The 23,619-nt window shown below is 37.9% G+C and overlaps 1 protein-coding gene across 1 annotated transcript in view; it reads left to right on the top strand.

Annotated features, from left to right (window-relative positions):
* LOC144066797 (oxysterol-binding protein-related protein 10-like) overlaps positions 1-23,619 on the top strand; it is a 53,037-nt gene that overhangs the window by 18,536 nt on the left and 10,882 nt on the right. Inside the window, exons 4-7 of the mRNA XM_077590134.1 lie at positions 138-206; positions 6,844-7,041; positions 15,737-15,977; positions 21,949-22,076. Of these exons, the coding sequence (XP_077446260.1) occupies positions 138-206; positions 6,844-7,041; positions 15,737-15,977; positions 21,949-22,076 (636 nt within the window). The remainder of the gene's footprint in view (positions 1-137; positions 207-6,843; positions 7,042-15,736; positions 15,978-21,948; positions 22,077-23,619) is intronic.

Here is a 23,619-nt window from a genome sequence, read left to right on the forward strand (position 1 = left end):
CTCGTATGTCAAGGTACCACTGTATTTGGGTATGTAGTGGAATTTTAACAAAAGTGTATCTTGTATGTGAAATAGCAATCCATTATCCTCTACTTTCTGCAATCAAAAATGTTTATTTTTCTCTGTGTGGTTATTAGGGAAGAAAGTTGAAGGGCTCTGATGAGCACCTGAGCACAGAAGAAGTGGGGGGAGGACAAGATGTGCTGGTGAGTCACTTCTAATATACATGCACAGGCAGTTTTTTAAAGATATGTAGCTCTTCTTTTCCTTGATCATGTCTCGTGTGTGTTGAGTTGTTACTCTTGAAGGATGGTGAATTTTTAAGAGAATAAATAATAATAAATTATACTTCATAAAAGCATTGAAATTTCTATTTTTTTATGAAATAAAGACACTTTATTCTATTTAAATGTATTTTCTTACCCTGCTACTTGAAAAAAATCCTAGATGAAACGGTAGAAACACGGGCGTGTGCACCCCTGCACAAGCGCATACATGAACAGATACAGAAAGTCTCTCTCTAAAATAAATAAATAAATAAATCCCAAGTTGAGATCCCTGTTGATGTCATGTGCTCTCCTTCTGACAGCAAGTGTGGTCTTAGTGCTGTTGACATTTTGCTGGCTTTAAAAAACAAACACAGGCATTCTTTGACTTTCCCTGCATCACCCTTGTTAAGTTTGAATAATTTAGTACTGAAAATCAGTGTGTTGCACTGCAATGGCATTCTTTAATAAAATTACAAACACTTTTTTTTGCTTTGATTTTGTTGGGATATTTTTTCCAAACAGCATTGGTGAACATTCCAAAGGTAGAATGTCTATGCAGCTTTGCCAGTGTACTCGTTGAGTACCGTATTTTCACGACTATGCGCCGCATCGTATTTTTTAGCCGCAGTGACAATGAGTGCTATTTCTGTATTTTACACACACAAAGGACGCACCGTTTGTATAGACGCAGCCAGCCATGGCAAAACATACACCAGCTTAAACGTACACGCTACACCCACACGCTAAAACACGTTTTTAAAAAGGCAACGGAAGCTAAACTGAGTTTGGTTGTACTTTATTTATCCATTTTACAATGTACTCACGCCATCATCACCCACAAATCCATCAAAGTCCTCATTTTCTGTGTCCGAATTGAACAATTGTCCAAATGAGTCATCGAAAACGCTGAGTTTTATACGTTCGTCCAGGCGGCCACAATCCATTCGCAAATAGTAGCTAGCTAGTAGCTAGCGCAACTATTCCAACACTGCTTTCCATGCTTCGTAAAGCTGTGTTGATGTCGATGTATCCATTGGGTGTATTGACAAAAGAACTACATATCCCAGCAGTCACTGCGCAGTACTTTTTCTACAGGGAAAATAGTAGAGTCGGGGGCTGCTTGCCGTAGTTGTGAGGGCTGTAGAGGATGTTCTACCCTATCGACTGATTTATTTTATTTTATCGTGATAACAATTTTAGTATTGGTCCATATATAAAGCGCACTAGATTATAAGGCCCCCTGTCTAGTTTGGAGAAAATGTAAGAGTTTTATGTTCGCCTTATAGTCGTGAAAATAGGGTATCTCACGAGGAGGTAAATGTATCCTGTGGTCTAAAATGTGACAACTGACCATTGTACCTTAGGCCCACGCTCTTGTCTGGATTGGTTTGCCCAGATTTAATTGACAGCAAAGTCGAGCACAAGTAAAATAGGACTTGACATCTTTGGAATTGTCTTGCCCCCAAGTCAAATGTACTGGAACAATAACAAGATGTTATGTTTGGAAGAAAGACATTCAATTAAATGCCTTTTTTTTTACTTGCTAATTTTTGAAACTGGGTTGAACCCATGTTTTCTAACATGGGGAATCTCATTTTTCATTCAACTTTGTGATGTCTTGATCTGATATTCTATCTGCGCCCGATACGACCATTTTTTTGAGAACGGATTTGATCACAAGATCAGATCCAATCCAGTAGTCAAGTGTGTTTTCAGTACTATAGTGCTTTTTGGCTGCTATAAATCAAACCACTAGGCAAACATGTCCGCTTAGTGGGGCTACATCTCTTTAGAAACTAACAAGCAGGGGGTCGTCATGTATTATTTATCATTTACCGGTTACATTATATTTTGCAGTATTTTTACAGGTCTAAACATGTGGCCATCGCTTTGGCATCAGATCGGTATCGTCAAAGCATCTTGAGAAAATCTGAAGTCAAAAAAGTCATTATCAGGACATGCTTAGTTAAAATGCTTTGATACTAGTGTTAGGATTTCATTATAGCTTATACAAATCCAGTAACTAAAAGTTACCAGACACTTAAGCAGGCACAGTTCCTCACTGACGGTTCCGTGTTTTTACAGTGAACACAGTGTTCTCCTGTATGCTTATTTTTCACACCAGTGAAGCTGACATGACTTGGCAGAAAGCTCTGGTTATGTGTCATCTGTCCAAAAGAAACTTTAAACTTGTCACTACGCATGAAGAAAATTCCGAACTCAGTGTACTGAAGTTACTATTCTGCTAAGCCAATCTTTTCCACCACTGAGTAGGTGCACTGGAGTTTATTAATTCATATTCAGTTTGTTGCCATGTGTGATTAATTAAATCACAATCTTTCCAGGTAAACACTCAGTCAATTAATTGTCTCGTAATCCTTCTTTGCTATCACACTCCAATAAGTGCTTAATCGATCACAACAGACATTTATAGTAACATGCTGTTAAAACGCTTAAAACCGTTCTTGTCCGCACAGTTAGAATAAAAAGCAAAGGAAAGTTTAGCCTAAAAAAATTGAATGCCATTCATTTTGTGATGATCAATGCAAACGCAATATAGGTACCAAGAGTTGATAACACAATTTTTACAGTGTGAAGGCCTGTCAAATTTCCACTCAAGTAGTTCTTGTGGACAATAACTTTGAAGATCTACTCCGTCATATGTAAACTGATCGTTTTGAAACATGGTAGCTTTGTAGTACAGTGGTACCTGGACATAGGATCTTAATCCGTAAGCTTTCCGAGCTTTTCGTAACTAGAGCGGACATTTCCCATTGAAATGAACTAAAAACAAATTAATTTGTTCCAACCCTCTGAAAAAACACCAAAAACAGGATATTGGATTGGAAAAAGTTTTATTTCTTCCAATTTGCCATCTATTAACAAAGTAACACATAACTAGTGGTTTAATAGTAATAAAATGTGTTTAATAGAAGTAAAATTAGACGCATTTCGCGGAAGGTAGAGACCGCAACATACACGGAGGCGGGGGGTGTTCGGTTTTTTTTTATCCATGCCAACAACGCACTTGTAAACGAACAAACAAATTTAAATTAACTTGGATTAATATATACAGACACACTCAAACATACGTTTAATGTAACTTTACACAAAACTGAATTCTAATTTTGTTTTAATTTTTTTTTAACCTTCGTTCTGGTTGGGTTAGCTGTTTGCCATGCCTCCACCCTCACGTTCGCTATCGATGGGCTGTTTGCTGTTATATTCCCTTCAAAATATTCCGAAAATGATGCACACATGTCCTCACAATAGGATAACGCATGACCACTTGCCAACGAGAAGTAGTCTTGAATGAGCGATTGCGGGAGCTAATAGGCTAAGGAAGGAATAACAGGAAATGCAACAGCTGAGCTTACCCACGTATTGATTGTGGGTAATGAAGTTTTATTCTGAGAAAGGGTGCCATTGGCTATCAGTGTTGGGTGCACGAGTATACTTCATTACCCAGAAAGCCCTCTTTTTGCCCGCGCATGCGCGTTGTGCGTTTTCTGGTCCATGTCTAGCGGAAACTCGTCTGAATAAATCGTTCAGTGCTCGCAGATATCTGTTATACACGAAAGAGATGTGGCAAAAAAGACAGTGCGCTACAATGATAAACAGCCTCTCCTGACATGGCCACCTGGCTTTCTCGCGTCTCGAAATTTTGATCGTATCTAGGGCGAATTATTCTATCGAAATTTGGGTCTGTAAGACATGCACACACAGCCTGTTGTGTGCTGTAGCACACGTGCTTGTTACTCTAAAGCCCTGCGATTGTCTACTGGTAATGCAAATGCAAAAGGTTTAATTGAATAGTTCTGTGAGTACTAGTGATCTACTGATCAGTTTATTATTCAAACAAAAGTTCTTATACTATATGTATTATCTTTGGAAATCAATAAACAGTAAAACCTCGCAACTTTGCAGATCGACTATTACAGAATCACCACATCGGAGCTTGGATCCGCCAAATATAAATGAAAAGTAGTGTAGAAACAATAATACAAACAGGAAATGGGGAGGGGGGCAATTCACAATTGGAGAGTATTTCACTGGCCACTGGGGGCCAGTGTCTACCTCAGGGAGTTAAATAATGGTACAGTCTCAATAATATTAAAGATACACCATAAACTCTGTCCCTACACTACGGTTCCTCACCTATTTTAAGACCTGCCGTCTTGGAACCTATTAATTGCGATAAACAAGGTATTACTGTACCCCTTTTTCCCCCTGCTTCTTTTGGTTGTTTCCCTTGCCTCCTCAACTATTCTTCGTCTATAAATTTCAGGTTCATGAAATGCTTGTTTCACGTACAGAGGATAAAACCTTAATTCTTAATTCTGTTCCTTCTCTGCTTACAAAGAGCATGTGGCTGCCGCTTTGCACAATGAAACAGTGTTCTCTCTTGTAAGCTGATTAGGTCCTGCCCCTGAAGATCACGAAGAAACCAATATGATAAAAATCTCTCTATTCAGGAATTTAATGCATCAGAGATTATACAGAGAATTGGAGTGCATCAAAACATATAAATAAAATACTACAAAGCACATAGCATAGAATTAAAGCCCGTTAATAACCTGTTTCAGTTCCTAGTTATTGCGGAATCAACTAGCTTTTTCACTGCCAGTGTCCAATATTTTGTTTTCGCCAATGTAACTAGAACCTTTTATCTCGGAAGATCATCTCTGTTGCCCTGCTTTCCCTGTAAACTAATGGAAAAGAAAGACAGGCGTGCGAGGATAACTCGTTTGACTTAACTGTGTGTTTTTGCTGAGATTACCGATAAGGAAAGTATAAACCTCAACTCAAGGACAGATCACTTTGAAGAATATTTTGTCTTCAAACTCACGATTCAAACCTTTTAGATATTTTCTCTGAGATAAATTGAGCATTCTGTTTGGTTTAATTTGCTCTGGTTTATGTCAAAATGATTGAAAATACTTACCCTACACATCAATTAGTGCCATCTTACACAAAAGGCATCAGTTCTGCATGCTTGCACCTGTGTCTTAGCCAATCAGCTGTCTGGCCGCTTGGCTCTTAAAGCTGTGTCTTGCTTTCCTGATTAGTCTGACTGTGTTTCCTTTTTTGTTTTAGGATATCATTTGTGTGTACAACTACATGATACATACTTATTTAGCCAAGAAAACCAAGAGTACTAAACGTACCGTATTTACTCGCATATAAGCCGCATTTGTCGGACAAAAAAAATGATGACCAAATCAAGGGTACGGCTTATATGCGCATAAAAAGACGACATGCACGAAACTGCAAGGTGACAAAAAGTTCAAAAGTGACAACTATTGCAGTAATATGAACCATTGAAAAAAATCGAGATACTTCGACATTAGAAGCAATAAGGCCACCACAACATCTTAAACTTCTGGTAAGAAAATTGTAATTCATTAAAAAGCATCAAGTTCTCATCAAGATAGACTTATTTCTTTTTTCAAATTGAATAATTTGATATTTTGCATTTACAAAGACAAGCATATTAACTTATGATATTGACCCTAATCATGTGCTTTTGATTCATACAGTATCTGAGAAATACCACCTGCGATGAGTTTTCCCATGATTTTCCCTTCAAAGTAACACATTTGTACTCCTTATTAAAACCATAAATATGGAGGTGAAAATTGTGAACCAGGGAGCGGCTTATACGCGAGAAATTGTAAAATTCAACAATTTTAAGGCAATTTTAAGGGTTATACACGGGAGGCGGCTTATATGCGAGTAAAAACGGTACTTTTATTTAATACTTCAAAGGTGTGAACATTTTAGGATGAACTTAAAATGACCATGGATGAATATTACCACTTTTTGTAGTATTTAATTTTAGTGGAAGACTATAGAAGGCGGTACTAATAGCATTCCAGTGGTACCTCGAGATACGAGCTTAATGCGTTCCGGGACTGAGCTCGTATGTCGATTTTCTCATAACTTAAACGAACGTTTCCCATAGAAATGTACTAAAAACAAATTCATTCGTTCCAACCCTCTGAAAAAATGCCCAAAACAGGATATTGGATTGGAAAAAACATTTTTATTTGTTCTAATTTGCCATCTATTAACAAATAACTAGTGGTTTAATAGTACTAAAATGTGTTTAATAGTACTAAAATTAGAGAGAGGGGAGAGAAAGACGAGAAAGCGATGATTTTTCCTAAGATTTGTCCTTCAATGTAACGCAATTGTACTCCCTATTAAAACCATAAATATGGAGGTGAAAATTGTGAATTAGGGGGCGGCTTATACGCGAGAAATTGTAAAATTCAACAATTTTAAGGGTTATACACGGAGGCGGCTTATATGCGAGTAAAAACGTTATTTTTATTTAATACTATTAAAGCCACTAATGTACGAAACGTTCAAAGGTGTGAACATTTTAGGATGAACTTAAAATGACCTTCATGGATGAATATTACCACTTTTTGTAGTATCTAACTCACTGATGTAAATGGAAAATGATTTCAAACAAGTTTGTCTTGATAGCTACACTAATATTACAATGACACAAAATAATGATACATTTTCAATTGTTCATATTCTCTTTTAAACTTGCTTTCCTTAGGGCTCTTCATCCTCTGGTCGCAACCGTAGCTTCTCTCTCCTCCCACACCTCACGCCATCTTCATCTCCGACTTCTCAGCGGCAATTAGCCCACACATCTTCGCCAAGTAACATTGTCAAAATAACTCACCACAAGTCACCGGCTGCAGCGCGGCGGGCCAAGAGTCAATACCCAGGGCGGCTGCTGGAGGTCAAAGAGGTGAGTGACAAAAATATTACATGTCCCCTCAAGTTCAAAATGAAAAATGGCTTGTGATGACCGACACCATTTTCTGAGTGAAAAGAGCAAAGGATTAAAAGCGATCAAGGTGACTTATTTAAAATTGATTTTTGAATTTCTTTTTCGGTTTAGACAGCATTTTTCAACTACATGCATTATTCATTCAGGCCACACTAGGTGGTGATAAGCTGGAGCAGACAGATAGAAAAGAAACAGCCAATTTGCACCACAGGCACCTTCAGACAAAGGGTCTTTCAAGTGGCTGCCCCACATATCAATGGCATAGTGTAACTAGTCTGAATTTGGACCAATTTACCATAGTAACATGGTTTCTAACAAACATGGCTTTTATTGGTTCGTGGGACTTGGAATCTTATCTTTGGAAATCCTTCAAAATCTTTGGGTACCATTTGAGATCATACCTCTCCTTCTCAGAGTGGAACTTGAGCTAACGTTCTATAAAGATCCTTCTGAATAGTCTTCAGCAGTAACTGCCTTTCTATTTTTCTTCCTCTTTAATTCAAAGCTCTCCCGTGCCTTACTTCCACAACTGGCGCCTGCACACTTTCGTCTCCCATTTCCCACATTCATCAACTCCTCAAAATGTTCTTTCCATCTATCCAGGCCTATACAGGTACCAATCAACTCATTCTTTCTGCCTTCATCTAGACTTGGGACCAGTGGCGGTCCGTGAATTTTCTCGTAGCGCCTTCAACGGGTAAAATCCACTTCCTAGCAGCATTTAATGATGAAATACAAATACTGGAGATTTTCAGACATTACAACCGGGCTGGGGGGTGACAGCGATAAACGTCAATGGCGTATTGGCAAACATTTCCCGAAAATGGGGTAAAATCCAGCCGAAAACAGCATTTATTGATTAAATACAAATACTGGAGCTTTTTAGACATCAGAACCGGGACCGGAGTATCATTTCCCCGGGAAAAAGACAGTGATGAACGTCAATACGTCCATACGCGAAACGGCAAAAATTGCTCTAAAATGGGGTAAAATCCACTTCCTAGCAGCATTTAGTGATTAAATACAAACACTGAAGCTTAAATACAAACACTGGAGCTTTTCAGATATCAGAACTTGGCCCACATTGAAAGATTATTTAAGAATATAGCCATATTTTACTCACCAAAAATCCTTTTTAACTGTACACAATATCCATCCTCTTTTCTTTCTTCCTTCTTTTCTATCGCTATTGAAGCTGATGCTGAAAGTCGAGACTGTCCTGTCGTATTTCTTGCATAGTCCGTCTTGAAAATGGCTTTAAATCAACACAACAATATATTTGCTTGTGCAACCCGCTCCAAATACAGTTTGGTAGCTCTGGCTAAAGACTAGCCTCAAAGTTGGTGAAAGCGATGACGTATCCCTACGCCTGCGACAAGGCAATGACTTATCCCTACGCCTGCGACAATGCATTGTGGTGTTGCCAACTCGAAATCTGATTGGTTAAAGCAACAGTCTTATTGATGCTTGTTTAAAGCGCCAGAGCTCGCAGAACTGATTGTGAAGGCCTTGAGGCAGATTTCTGACCCTGGCAACAAATAATGGCTGAAATGTGATTGGTTAAATGCTTCAATATGAAAACACACATCTGGAAGCAGTGCAACCAGGTGGAAAAGCAATGAAAGGAAGGTAACAGACAATTGGGAATTAGTGATGGACAAAATATAATATATGATTCAGATATTTCTTAGGCCAGCAGAGAAGGCCGTGAAGGCCCTGACGGCCCACCACTGCTTGGGACTCAGCCTACTGTTTATACCACAGGTTTGGCCAGTATTATTACGTGCATAGATTTTATGCTGAAACTAAATTTCTGTAGCCCTTAACGTTATATCAAAGACAACAGAAATTAGAGAATGAACTTTTTTTTCACCTTTTAAAACAGTATTGAATAATGAAACATCTAAAAATGGCACAATATTTGTAGCTTTTTGTTTTGATAAAACATAAAATTGTAAAAAAAAATATTTAGTGAGTTTTTCTCCCTTGTTTTGGTTTAAAAATGTAAATGAGAATTAATTCATTCATTTTCTGAACTGCTTATCCCCATAAGGGCCATAAGGGTTGCGGGGGGTGCTGGAGCCTATCCCAGGTGACCTCAGGCTAGAGGCGGGGGACACCCTGAATCGGTGACCAGTCGATTCCAAGGCAGAAGGAGATGGGAGCAATTTAGAATGTCCAATCACCCCCTTCCATGCATGTTTATGGAAGGTGGAAGGAAACCGCAGTACCCGGAGAAAACCCGCACAGATCCGGGGAGAACATGCAAACTCCACAGAGGTGGACCGACCTGGATTCGAACCCAGAACCCCAAAACTGTGAGGCCAACGTGCTAACCACTTGGCTGCCGAACTGCCTAAATGCGAATTCTTGACATAAAACAATTGAAAAAAAGATTTAAAGCTTTAACATTTGACCAATTTAAAAAATATGTGAGGATTTGGACAATTTTCAGTCGAGTTAATGATTCATTGACAATAAAAATAGTAACTGATTAGTTGTTGGTTTACCTAAATGGCCCTCTAAATTAATCTTGAAGACATAAATGAGTTTGACACTCATGGTTAACTCTACATTTCGATGCAATAAAGAAAGCACTTTTGGCATAAACATTTAAGTCATTGTGCATGGGTAAAAAAAAAGAATCGGCTAAACAATACAATAAGTGTGATGATGTCCAGGCTTTTTGTGAATGGTAAAATTGCTGCCACATGTAATTCAGCCAAGCATGCCTTCACAGACCTTGCTTTGCACTATGCAATAACAAAAATGGCCGTCCCTAAACCGTTCCCATAAAGTTAAAAGCTTTAAGAAATGTAAGTAAAAATAATGCTACCCCAAATGCAGTGCAAAATAAGTAACTAAACTTTTCAAAGTTTCCTAGTATGACTGAAATCCATGCCTCTATAGCCATTTTTCAAGTTATGCAATTCCCCATTCCGATATGCTCTACAGTGAGGCTGCGTCGTTCTGCTGAGAATATCTCATCCAAGTGATTCACTCTGTTGACAGAAAGAGAGCATCTCGCTGTCAGTGAATGGAGAATCCGTTCCCACCTCTGCTCCCCCCAATTCAGGAAAAACCTGCTGCAGTCTGAGTGAATAATGAGCAGATGGTGTGTTCATTAACGAAAACAAACACTCCTCTGGTGCTTCTGTTTCTTTGTCAGACGGAAAAAATAAGGCCTGTTGTGATTTGTGATTCATTTCGGTTTGGCTCTGTATTCATTTGACCTCATTCCTACAGTAGCTGCCGTCATTTACACTTCCTACTTCTCAATATGTCATCTTTCCTTCATTCCCAATAGAGTCATGACATCGTAGTGCTCATTTCCAGAGGGTGTTGATGCTGACGATGCAAGAGGCTACTTACACTGTCATATCTATCTTATGTCTTATGGATCATTTATTTTCTGGCCATTTATAAGGTTCACTCTTGGCTCGTCACATCTCTGAATCTCTGCACCATTTTTCTCGTCAGCGGGACATTCATCCAGCAACTTTTAACCTTCCAAGCAGTAAGCCAACACAACCACATTTGGGCCTTTGGTCATAAATTACAGGAAAAAAACTACACACACTTATTATACTACGGGGAACAACATTTTACATTCAAGTATGCTACTGCAACATGCAGTTTTAGAATGAAGAGAAACAGGAATACAATTGTTCCTAATAAAAATAACAGGATAATAGACTTTAGTGATCAGCTTGTATACCACTTGTACTGCCGTATTTTCTGCACTATAAGATGCAACTAAAAGACTTAAATTTTCTCAAAAGCCGGGAGTGTGCCTTATAATGCGATGTGCCTTATATATGGTTCAATATTGGTTAATCACTGTATGAAAATCCCTTTAGCACTGCTCCATCTAGTTGATGTATAACACACCCACTATTACTATTACTACTACTATGGCTCCATCTAGTGAATGTATAACACAAACCCCCCTACTACTACAGCTCCATCTACGGGCTGTATAACACCCCCCACTACTACTACTACAGCACCATCTAGTGCACATGTGTCAAAGTGGCGGCCTGGGGGCCAAATCTGGCCCGCCGCATCATTTTGTGTGGCCCGGGAAAGTAAATCATGAGTGCCGACTTTCTGTTTTAGGATCAAATTAAAATGAAGAGTATAGATGTATATTAAATTTCCTGATTTTCCCCCTTTTAAATCAATAATTGTCATTTTTTAATCCATTTCTTTCTGTTTTTAGTTCAAAAATCATTTTGTAAAATATAAAAATATATATTAAAAAAGCTAAAATAAACAGTTTTAGATCTATAAAAAAACTGAATATTCAGGGCTTTTAATCCAGTTCTTTTAATTCCTTTATATAAAAAAATCTAAATATTATATCTAAAATTGTCCGGCCCACATGAAATCGAGTTGACGTTAACGCGGCCAGCGAACCAACCCGAGTCTGACACCCTTGATCTAGTGGATATATAACCCCCTCCTACTACCACCACAGCTCCATCTAGTGGCTGTATAACACAATCCCCTACCTACACTACCAGCACCACCACCACTATTGGGTCTTATAATCCCGCACGCCTTATAGTGCGGAAAATACTGTACTAGTGTCACACTTTGAGAATTGCCGCATGATTCAAAATAGATAGCACAGAAATCCCAACCTGCTTGTAGGGTACCAAAAAAAAGAATCACTTACCTAGATGAAAAAAAAAACACTTAAGGTTAATGCAGTGTTCGAAATATGTTTTCAGGCAAAAGCTTTTCTCATTAGCCATATGTTATAACCTAAGGAAAAATATACAATGCATGAATTGTTTGCTCCCATATATTTCTAGTTTGCCACAATACCAGAATCTTCCAAAGACCAGGTCCTTCTTATTTAATCACCTTCAATTAGTCCGTCCATCCATCCATGAACGCGTGCATTTGTCCATCTACTGAACGTGTAACAGCAGGAGTCGAACATACGTCCTTCTCCCCTCAACCAGACTAATGTGAGCTCATCAAACAGCGGTGCAGGCAGGCACTCACACAGCAGCTGTGTCGGTGATAGATAACTAGGAGTAGGCTATTTATGGAAGCGAGAATTGTATTATATATTTTTTTAAATAGCGGCAAAAAAGCTAAATGGTGTCCAATGTGTACAAAAGAATTGCTGTACAATATTACATATTTCCATTCCATTCAATGCATTGATAGTTTTCACAGCACATCGGCACCAAAATGTGTCATGAGCCTTTTACACGGTTTCGTGCTGTCAATAGATTGGCAAAAAAATCTGTCAAACCAAAGCCGATAGCATTACTTTAATTTTGAAATTGTGCATTCAGAAGAATATTGCACCTTATTTTACAGACATTAAATCACACTTTTTTCACATTGTTCGTTAGATCCCGCGACTTATAGTCAGGTGCGACTTTCTGTGTAGAATGAAAATGATCTTAACATCATTTTTAAATGCATTGTTGAAAAATTATTGTTGAATTTTAAAGTCTTTTCTGTTCACACAAGAAAATAGTACAGATAAATGATCATGCAGCTTTTACTGCTTCAAAAGTGGCTCTCGTGCTACTGTCGATGTGCTCGACAAGTGCGTGCAGAAGACAAGGTGTGAGATGTGAACCTATAAAATATTAATGAAGGCCAGATTAGCAACCAGCATACATTAGTGCTGTGAAAATCTTATCCAGAAGAAGCAAGGAACTTTTGTGATGCCCAAAAAAAAGTTGATACATGTAGGATTTACATACTGAGTCGTATTTCCTCACAGGGGAGTCTCACATGAAAGGTTTTTCAACTTTTTGTGCCCCCCTTTGAACATTTGACGTGACGCTCTTGGAACAAGCATAAAGTATAGCAGCGATGAATACAGATAAAATGAGGGTTTCCTTGCAAACACAAAAACAAGATGTATTTTGGCACATTAAACCCTGCTGGAACACAATTGAGAATATTTTTGGCCATTTCTTTGCTCTGATAAGTTGCACTGAATATTTACTCTTTCTCAGCTTATATAGTGATGAAAATTCTGAAAGCGCCCTAACATATTCGTAGGAAACTTGGACAGGGGGAGACATGTTGTGACTCCCGTTCGCGATGGACGTATTAGGCACCTCTGACGTACATCCAGTGGCGGTCCGTGCATTTTCTCGTAGCGCCTTCAACTGGTAAAATCCACTTCCTAGCAGCATTTAATGATTAAATACAAATACTTGAGCTTTTCAGACATTACAACCGGGCCAGGGGGTGATTTTCCCGGGAAAAGACAGCAATGGACGTCATTGGCGAAACGGCAAAAATTGCACTAAAATGGGGTAAAATCCACTTCCTAGCAGTATTTAGTGATTAAATACAAACACTGGAGCTTTTCAGATATCAGAACCAGGCCCACAATTGAAATATTATTTAGGAAAATAGCCATATTTTACTCACCAAAAATCCTTTTTAACTGTATACAATATCCATCCTCCTTTTTTTCTTCCTTCTTTTCTTTCGCCATCGAAGCTAATGCTGAAAGTCGAGCCTGTCCTGTCGTATTTCTGGCATAGTCCGTCTTGAAAATGGCTTTAAATCAACACAACAATATATAATAAATAAATATAAATATATTTGCTTGTGCAGCCCACTCCAAATACAGTTTGGTAGCTCTGGCTAATGACTAGCCTCATAGTTGGTGAAAGCGATGACGTATCCCTACGCCTGCGACAAGGTATTGTGGTGTTGCCAACTTGAAATCTGATTGATTAAAGCAACAGTCTTATCGACACTTGTTTAATGCAGCAGAGCCTGCAGAACTGATTGTGAAGGCCTTGAGGCAGATTTCTGACCCTGGCAACAAATAATGGCTGAAATGTGATTGGTTAAATGCTTCAATATAAAAATACACATCTGGAAGCAGTGCAACCAGGGGGAAAAGCAATGAAAGGAAGCTAACAGACAATTTGGAATTATTTAATAAGTATTCATGGACAAAGTATAATTAACATCAGTCTGTGAATCAGCTATTTCTTAGGCCAGCAGAGAAGATCTTGAAGGCCCTAACGGCACACCTCTGAAAAATAGTGACTGATTAGTTGTTGGTGGACCTAAATGGCCCTCTAAACAGACAATTTGGAATTATTTAATAAGTATTGTGGACAAAATATGATTTATGATTCAGATATTTCTTAGGCCAGCAGAGAAGGCCTTGAAGGCCCTGACGGCCCGCCACTGCGTACATCTATGTCTGGATATGGATCTCTGTTTTCATTAGCACAGAAAGATGTGATGAGATACCCTATTTTATTAATATGGCTATTAGTATGTAAAAAAAACAGGTTTAACCTAACAACTGGGATAGACTGCAGCACACTTCTGAATCTTGACGTGGCATAAAATGATGAGTTATACAGTACATTGTCGTAAAGAAAATGTTGAAGTCCCCCTTTTTAAGACTGATGCTTTTATGCTGCGGTGGAATTTAACAAAGTACCTTGTCATTGTGACACTTTAAAAGATTAGAAAATCATTGGACGCAGGCATTTCTGACAGTTGGGTAATATTCATCCAAAATGGCCTTCAAAATTTGAATTAAGATCTGCTATTTATCCTGTTACCGCCTTTATGCTAGCTCCGCGTTTTTCGTCTACACTATCCAGATATATAAAATACCGAGCCAAATAATTCCAAGATCAATTTTAGTGGAAGACTATAGAAGGCAGTACTAATAGCATTACAGTGGTACCTCAAGATACGAGCTTAATGCGTTCCGGGACTGTGCTCGTATGTCAATTTTCTCGTAACTCAAAAGAACGTTTCCCATAGAAATGAACTAAAAACAAATTCATTCGTTCCAACCCTCTGAAAAAACACCCAAAACAGGATATTGGATTGGAAAAAAACATTTATTTGTTCTAATACACCATCTATTAACAATTAACTAGTGGTTTAATAGTACTAAAATGTGTTTAATGGTACTAAAATTAGTCGGAGTGGAGAGAATGACGGACCGAGAGAGAGGGGGCTTTTTGCACGGCAACGCGCCCGTAACACAACATAAACAAATTTAAATTAACTTGGATTATGATGCAGACACACTCAAAAATAAGTTTAATCTAACTTTACGCTAAACTTAATTCTAATTTTGTTTTAATTTTTGATACCTTTCTTCTCCCGGGTTGGCTCTATTTGCCCCGCCTCCACCCTGACTTTTAGATACAACCTATCGAGAGTTGTTTGCTTTTGTCTCCCCTTCAAAATATTCCGAAAATGATGCACACAAATGTCCTCACAATAGGATAAGGCACGACCACTTGCCAACGAGAAGTAGTATATACTCTCGTAACTCTCGTATTAGCAATAGCTCCGCCATTCGCATTGACTAACGGGGGGGAAAAACACTGAAAAAATGCAACGCTCCGCCCAGTGCTCGCAGAAACATTACACGAGGGATTTACGACCAGAGACATTACACGAGAGAGTTGCGGGGAGAGAGACAGTGCCCATGATGTTCTTATGAGCAGCCTCTCGCGTCCGCTGTCTGCTCGTATATCAAAATTTGTCTCGTATCTCAAGATAAATATTTGCCCAAAATTTTACTCGCATCTCAAATTGCTCATATGTCGGGGCACTCGTATGTCGGGGTACCACTGTACCGTATAAAATAAAATGCGTTACTCTTCTCTTTCAGATGATGTGCCAAGCCGAGGGCCAACAAAAGAACCTCGCCCAGTCCATTGATTCATTGCCTACTAAAGGTCCACTCTCCTGTCTGGATCAGGACTTGCTGCTGCTCAAAGCCACGTCAGCTGCTACGCTTAGCTGTCTGGGAGAGTGCCTGAATATTCTCCAACAGTCCCAGAGCCGTAGCCAGGTGTCGCCTCAGTTTCAGGCTACTCAGCGCAACCACACCGTCCACGGATCCTCCACGGGTGAGTCATCCGAGGGCTCCATCCTTGTTCTGCTGGAGCCCCCAACTTCTCTGTCTTCTCCTTCTTTGTTGTCTTTTCTGTCTACTTGCTCAGAAACTGGCAAGCGCCAGCTGGATTGCGGTTCCTGTCACTGCATGATTAGTAATATAAACTTCACTGTCTGTACAAAATGTTTCTAAATGGGAACTTGGAGTTTAATGATCTTGGATCCTCTGTTTCATCAGTGGATGCTGGAAAAAAAGCATGGGAAATGTGTATGAATAATTTGTACCCGTTTAAAGTATTTTTAGGCTCATACCCAAAATATTCAGAGCTCATATGCCAGAATTCAAGGGCTAGACTGGAATCTACTGAGAATCATTTTAGATGTGGCAGAAAATAAGCTATGGTGGTGTGCTACTACATCAATGATATGTTTAGCTTTCTCTGTGACTGATCATAATGGATACAATAAAGGTATTTGGAAGAAATCTCTTGCAACTTGAGGGTGCTTTTCTGGAATTAAAACAAAGACCAAGATGTTAAATATTGGCTGAATGGGATATCGCTAGACCTTTGAAACTACTTCTGTCAAAGTTTAGTTTGACAGTAGTTACACTTTGCATGTAGAGGTGCATTGCCATCGTTTGGATGGAGTCATTGCAATTCCATTTGAATACAATGGCTACATATTTAGTTAGTGTGAGGTTATTCCATAACCCTTGAACCCCCCAAGATGAGTTACATTTTAGATCAATAGCCACAGTTGTGGAGTATTACTTCAACAGCAGTTGTTATCAGTTCTGACCATTGGGTGATCTCATCTCATTTTCTAAACCGCTTTATCCTCATTTGGGTCGCTGGGGGTGCTGGAGCCTACCCCAACTGACTCCGGGGCAGAGGCAGGGAATTGGTGGCCAGCCAATCGCAGGGCACAAGGAGACGGACAACCATTCACGCTCACACTCATAGCTAGGGGCAATTTAGAGTGTCCAATCAGCCTACCATGCATATTTTTGGAATGTGGGAGGAAATCGGAGTACCCGAAGGAAACCCACGCAGGCCCGGGGAGAACATGCAAACTCCACACAGATGGACATGACCTGGATTTGAACCCAGGACCTCAGAGCTGTGAGGCCGACGCGCTAACCACTCGCTCCACCGGGCCGCCATTGGGTGATGATTTTTTTTATTAGGTAGCATTATATACAGTCATATCTGTAAATAATAATAGATAATGTGCTGCCTTTTAGAGAATGGACACAATGGGTGTATGAATTACATGGCAAAGATATGTAAATCCGGGAGAAGCAGTAACATTTTTTTTTTCTTTCCTGCGTTGGGACCAACACAATGGCTCATTGCATTTAATAATGCGTGTAGAGCTAATATCATGACTCTTCTGTGCACTCTTTCAAAGGCATCGCAATGCCATTCTGTTATATTTTGTTGTGTTGTCTGAATAAGCTGTTGTTTGAAAGAAAAAAAATACAGTCAAGACGCCAAACCCAGTCTCTGGAATAGAACTTTTCCATTCAAGTAAAAATGCCCCCCCCCCTTTTTTTGCAAAAGTTCACAATTAGATTTTGTGTAAAATGTTTTGACTATTATTTTTGCTTTTCAAGTTAATTCTTTCAAAACGTTCAACTGTAAGGCACATGTTGAAATTCAGGTTGATATGTGTATTCTGGGACTGGTGTCCAACTTGTCATTCTTGGCTATGTATACTCCCTATTCTGGCACTTTAGGATGTACAATTTAAGTACTGTTTGTCTAAGGAGATTAGGGGGCAAAATAAGGAAAAGGAGATGGTATTTAGGTACCATAATTCGTTAGCTGCTATTCGTGATTGCTGTTCACATTCTTTGGTCCTAATTGCTATTGTGATAAAAGCCTGGGAAATTTATGTTTGGGGATCAAACATAATTCAATAGTCAGTCAATTATTGTTTTGGAAACGCAAATTTAGAATGACCTTGAAATTACAATTCTTGGGAAATTGTGTGGGTGATGCTTGTTTCTGCTGGTCAGCAAACTCCTGTTGATTTTTGGGCATTCCTTGGTCACTTCTTGTTTATTCTGGGACATTCCGGATCAATTTCTGTTAATTTTTTTTAACTTCACGTCCTATTGATGTAAACCTTTTGAATGAAGTCACTTTACCGTCCAATTCATGTAACCGAATCAGATATACCTTACGTTTTCCTTTGATAGTAGCTGCAAGCAACCTTTAAAAGTTCTTCATCATAATCGACATCTTCTCAGTACAAGATGAAAGAAGGCAAACCTTGCTGTGGATCAATAGACGACAATGATAAAATTCCACTCTCCACCCCATGTCTGGCCTTCTGCTGCTTTGACATGACACAGATAGCGAAAAAACAAGAGCTATGGATTTTTATCCTGTTTCAACAGCTATTCTTAGAGAAGTGTGGTGATTCATGTCAGCCCTGACAGTGTGTTGGTCTTTTCTTTGCACCAACAGTCACCATTCCCTCTACCAGCTCTTCAAACAGGAGTTGTTGTGGAGTGGGACCACCTTGCTGCAAGTATAAACCGCTATGTGTCCGCTGCCTGGCTGCTAGGTCCCTTGGGGTTCCAAATGCAATCTCACCTTCTGCATACACCCACCCCCTTACTTCAGTGAGGACTTTGGGTAGCAGAATGCTGACCTATATAAGATGCATGAGAATTATGCAGACAAAATAAAACGACAACGATTTACCGCTGCATGGCCAATCCTTTGACAGGGTCTCAGCATGTGAATGGACTAATGAATGGTCTTTCTGAACTTCACATGCAGTGAAAACAGTGGCTTTTTTTTTTTTACAAATTAAATACAGTAATGCCTTGAGATACGAGCTTAATGCGTTCTGGGACCGAGCTCGTATGTCGATTTACTCGTATCTTAAATCAACGTTTCCCATAGAAATGAAGTAAATACAAATTAATTCGTTCCAACCCTCTGAAAAACAGACACCAAAAACAGGATATTACAATGGAAAAACATTTTTTATTGGTTCTAATTCACCACCTACTAACAGAGTAACAAATAACTAGTGGTTATGATGTTTTATACTAAAATGACAGATTATTCAGTACAACGCGGGGTGGACACAGTAACATAATTTAACTTAAATGAAGGGTCCAGGTGGTGTTGAAGGCTCCCCTTTTTCAGATGCTTGCTTTGCTTTTAAATTTATGTAAATTCTGCTGGCTTTTTTGCATATTATTGACTCGGTCACGCTAACTCCCGCTAACTGTTTATCTTTTATCCATATTAAATGAAGGCTCTCAATCTCATTATGAATATCATTGTGCATCTTGGAAATTATGGTTAGTCTTTGGAAGGCTTGATATCCTTAATAGCATCCTTCTGCTTCAGGATGGTGCATAATGTTGAAAAACTCCTCTCGTTTTGGCGAGCCAGCTCCGTCACGTGTACACCGCTCATGGAAAAAAATGCAACGCTCCGCCCAGTGCTCGTAGAGATCTTTACACGACGGAAATGCGGCGAAAAAGACAGTGCGCTGAAATCATAAGCAACCATTCGCTGTCTCGCATGCTCGTACTCAAAAATTGTCTCGTATCTCAAGGTAAATATTTACCTGGAATTTTACTCGTATCTCAAATTCCTCGTACGTCGGGGATCTCATATGTCAAAGTATTACTGTAAGTCCCTTCACAGCGTGACTGTGATCTACTTAGACACATTCCCCAAATTTTTGCTACTCCTCTGTTAATGAAAGACAATTCAATTATATCCATCCATTGTCAAGAGGTTTTGATGTTTCTTGACCACTCCAAAAAATAAGATTCACTTTGGCCAACCGCCTGGAGGTACCTGCAGGAGGAAAATTGATAAATTGAAGAGACAGACAATAGGGTTGAAAACAAGAGAATCCAGAACAACTTGGAAAGAAACCTTTTAGGTCAAAAGGTATTAGTGTCAGCTGACAAAAGCAAAATTGAACTTAATTGGAGATGACCAAGAAGGACATCACTGTTGAAATTAAATCACCAAAAACGCAAGACTGGAATTTAAGGGATTAGGTGGAACTTCTTGTTCTAAATCATAGCAGCTCTATGTTTACAGACGCAGAAATGAAGTACAACCAAGAAAAGTAAACTGTCGCCTACTGTGAAACATGGAGGAGGCTCGGTAATTTCTGGCCCTGGTTCGCTAGATTTGGCATCGCAAATTTGTGCAGGGCACGATAAAATCTCAAGACTACCAAGGTATTTTATTTAGAGAAATGTCAAATGTGGCATGTTAGAATAATGAATCAAAATAGTTAACGCTCTTAATTCATCATTGCTTTTGTCATTCTCAAGTTACTTCTGTGATTACAATGGGGCTTTGTTTCACTAACAGAAGGGTACAAACCATTTTTAGCATGTGTCTAAGTGCAGGGAATTGATAGAAACGCTTTGCAAAGATGGCTATAATACTAAATATTATTATAATCTATATAAGATCTTGTTTTGATTTCTGTGCTTTTACAAGTTGCTTGCAGAATATTCCTTATAAGACACGCATGGTTTGTTGCAAGTATGTTGACAGCAGCAGTTCCAATCCGTGAATGTGTATTTCCCACATTTCATGTCTGTTTTTTTTTGGGTCATATTTTAGTTATTTTAGTTCGATACAAATTAGAATTATTTTTTTTACTTGAATGGATGTTTGACATTAATGCAGCATGCTTTACAATGTGGCAATAGAACTACATCTAAAATAGTGTACATTAGTACGACATAGTTTTATATATTTCCTAGATATGTATTGGATTTCCTAGAAAATTAGGTCATCATTATTTAAGAAAAAAAGTTTAATATCTATATCTGAACAATATATAGATACTACATGTAATCCAGTTACATCCCAAATCCCCAAAACATGCATATATAAATATATGTATATATGTATATATGTGTATATGTGTATATATATATATATATATATATATATATATATATATATATATATATGTATATATGTGCATATGTATATATGTGTATATATGTATATATGTGTATATATGTATATATATATATAGATGTATGTATATATGTATAGATGTATGTATATATATGTATAGATGTATGTATATATATGTATAGATGTATGTATATATATATATATGTATAGATGTATGTATATATATATGTATAGATGTATGTATATATATATGTATAGATGTATGTATATATATATGTATAGATGTATGTATATATATGTATATATATGTGTATATATATGTATGTATATGTATATATATGTATATATGTGTATATGTATATATATATGTATATATGTGTATATATGTGTGTATATATATGTGTATATATGTGTATATATGTATATGTGTATATATGTATATGTGTATATATGTATATATGTGTATATATGTATAGATGTATAGATGTTTATGTGTATATGTGTATGTATATATATAGTTTTAAATCCAGAAACATCGTGACCGCTTATTGTACTGAGTGATTCTCCCTAATGAATTCAAAAAAGCTTGTGTTGTGAAAGGGAAACTGTTCAACTCTATTAGTAAATGGATTTTACTTTTGTGGACTATGAATACCTAAGCTGGAGCATAAAGGATTTCTCCTAACACTGACTGCTAAATTGAAACTGATTCGAATTCCTTCCACCTTGACAAAGTTTTAGTTTGTATGAATTTCGACTGAATATGGAGGTTTTGGACCCACGAGCTAACATGCTGCGTGTTTAACCAGCTGACCTGACAAAGGACAGAAAATGGATAAATACTTACTGGCAATTTCCTGCCGTCTCATACCTGTCAATGCCACCACCATCTTTCATGAAATCTAATATTGAATGTCAGAAGTAAATCAAATGCAATTTGAGCTGTCTGCATCCACGTTGCCAGTGTCATTACAGTCAAGCCAACTGAGCATCAGTACGTGCAGATCAATTATCACCTTTCTCTTTTGGCCCTGACTCATTGTCTTTTTCTCAGATGGCACTCCCGTGTGGGCGGTACCAAAGTCACCCTCAGGGCAGCATCTGAAAAACGGCGGCCTGACTCCTCTGCTCTCTGCTGAGCCCTCGCCAGCCCTCAGGGAAAGAAGTCTGTCACCTGGTGAGGTGAGACGGGTCTTTTTTATTTGTCTTAAATTTAGACAAGGCATCCTATAAGAATTGCTTTGCAATGGTTGAAATGTTGATAGTGTTATTTTATGTCTAATAAAACTGTGTAAAAACAGCTATGGCTTTAAATAATACTATTGCATGCATGACTTCATGCCCTGCCTGCCTTTTTGAGCAAAATTATTTTCCTAACGTTTCAGCTTTGCACCAGCAGAGGTCAGCCCAAATCTTTTTATAAATGTGACTTAAACATCCATCAATTACCCACATGATTCACCTTGTTCAGGATAACAACCTTGACTATTTGCCTGTCAATCAAAAGAGTGCATATTTCTGCAAAAAAAACAGTCCCTCATTGACTCACCATCACCAAGTGGCAACATGTATATATACACACACGTGTGTGTGTATATATGTGTATGTATGTATTATATACACATGTATGTGTATGTATGTATTATATACACATGTATGTGTGTATGTATGTATATATGTATATATTATATATACATGTATGTGTGTATATGTGTGTATGTATATATTATATACACATGTATGTGTGTATGTATGTATATATGTATATATTATATACACATGTATGTGTGTGTATATATATGTATATGTATATATGCGTATATATGTGTATATATATATGTGTATGTATATATATATATTATATATATGTGTATGTATATATATATATATATATTATATATATATATATATATATGTATATATATATATATATATATATATATATATATATATATATATATATATATATATATATATATATATATGTATATATGTGTATGTACAGTTGTGGTCAAAAGTTTACATACACTTGTGAAGAACATCATGTCATGGCTCTCTTGAGTTTCCAGTTATTTCTACAACTCTGATTTTTCTCTGATAGAGTGATTGGAACAGATACTTCTTTGTCACACAAAAAACATTCATTCAACAAGTTTGGTTCTTTTATGACTTTATTATGGGTTAACAGAAAAAGTGATCAAATCTGCTGGATCAAAAATATACATACAGCAACACAAAATAGCAATTTTGGTGACTTACAAAGTTGTCAGTGAAATGAGTTGGGTGTTCCAACAGGACAATGACCCCAAACACACATCAAATGTGGTAATGGAATGGCTAAATCAGGCTAGAATTAAGGTTTTTGAATGGCCTTCCCAAAGTCCTGACTAAAACCCCATTGAGAACTTGTGGACAATGCTGAAGAAACAAGTCCATGTCAGAAAGCCATCAAATTTAACTGAACTGCACCAATTCTGTCAAGAGAAGTGGTCAAAGATTCAACCAGAACCTTGCCAGAAGCTTGTGGATGGCTACCAAAAGCACCTAATTGAAGTGAAAATGGCCAAGTTACCAAATATTAGCGCTGCTGTATGTATATTTTTGACCCAGCAGATTTGATCACTTTTTTCTGTTCACCCATAATAAAGTCATAAAAGAACCAAACTTCATGAATGTTTTTGTGACAAAGAAGTATCTGTTCCAATCACTCTATCAGAGAAAAATC

This window comes from Stigmatopora argus, chromosome 21, assembly GCF_051989625.1.
Source record: "Stigmatopora argus isolate UIUO_Sarg chromosome 21, RoL_Sarg_1.0, whole genome shotgun sequence".
Lineage (NCBI taxonomy): Eukaryota > Metazoa > Chordata > Actinopteri > Syngnathiformes > Syngnathidae > Stigmatopora > Stigmatopora argus.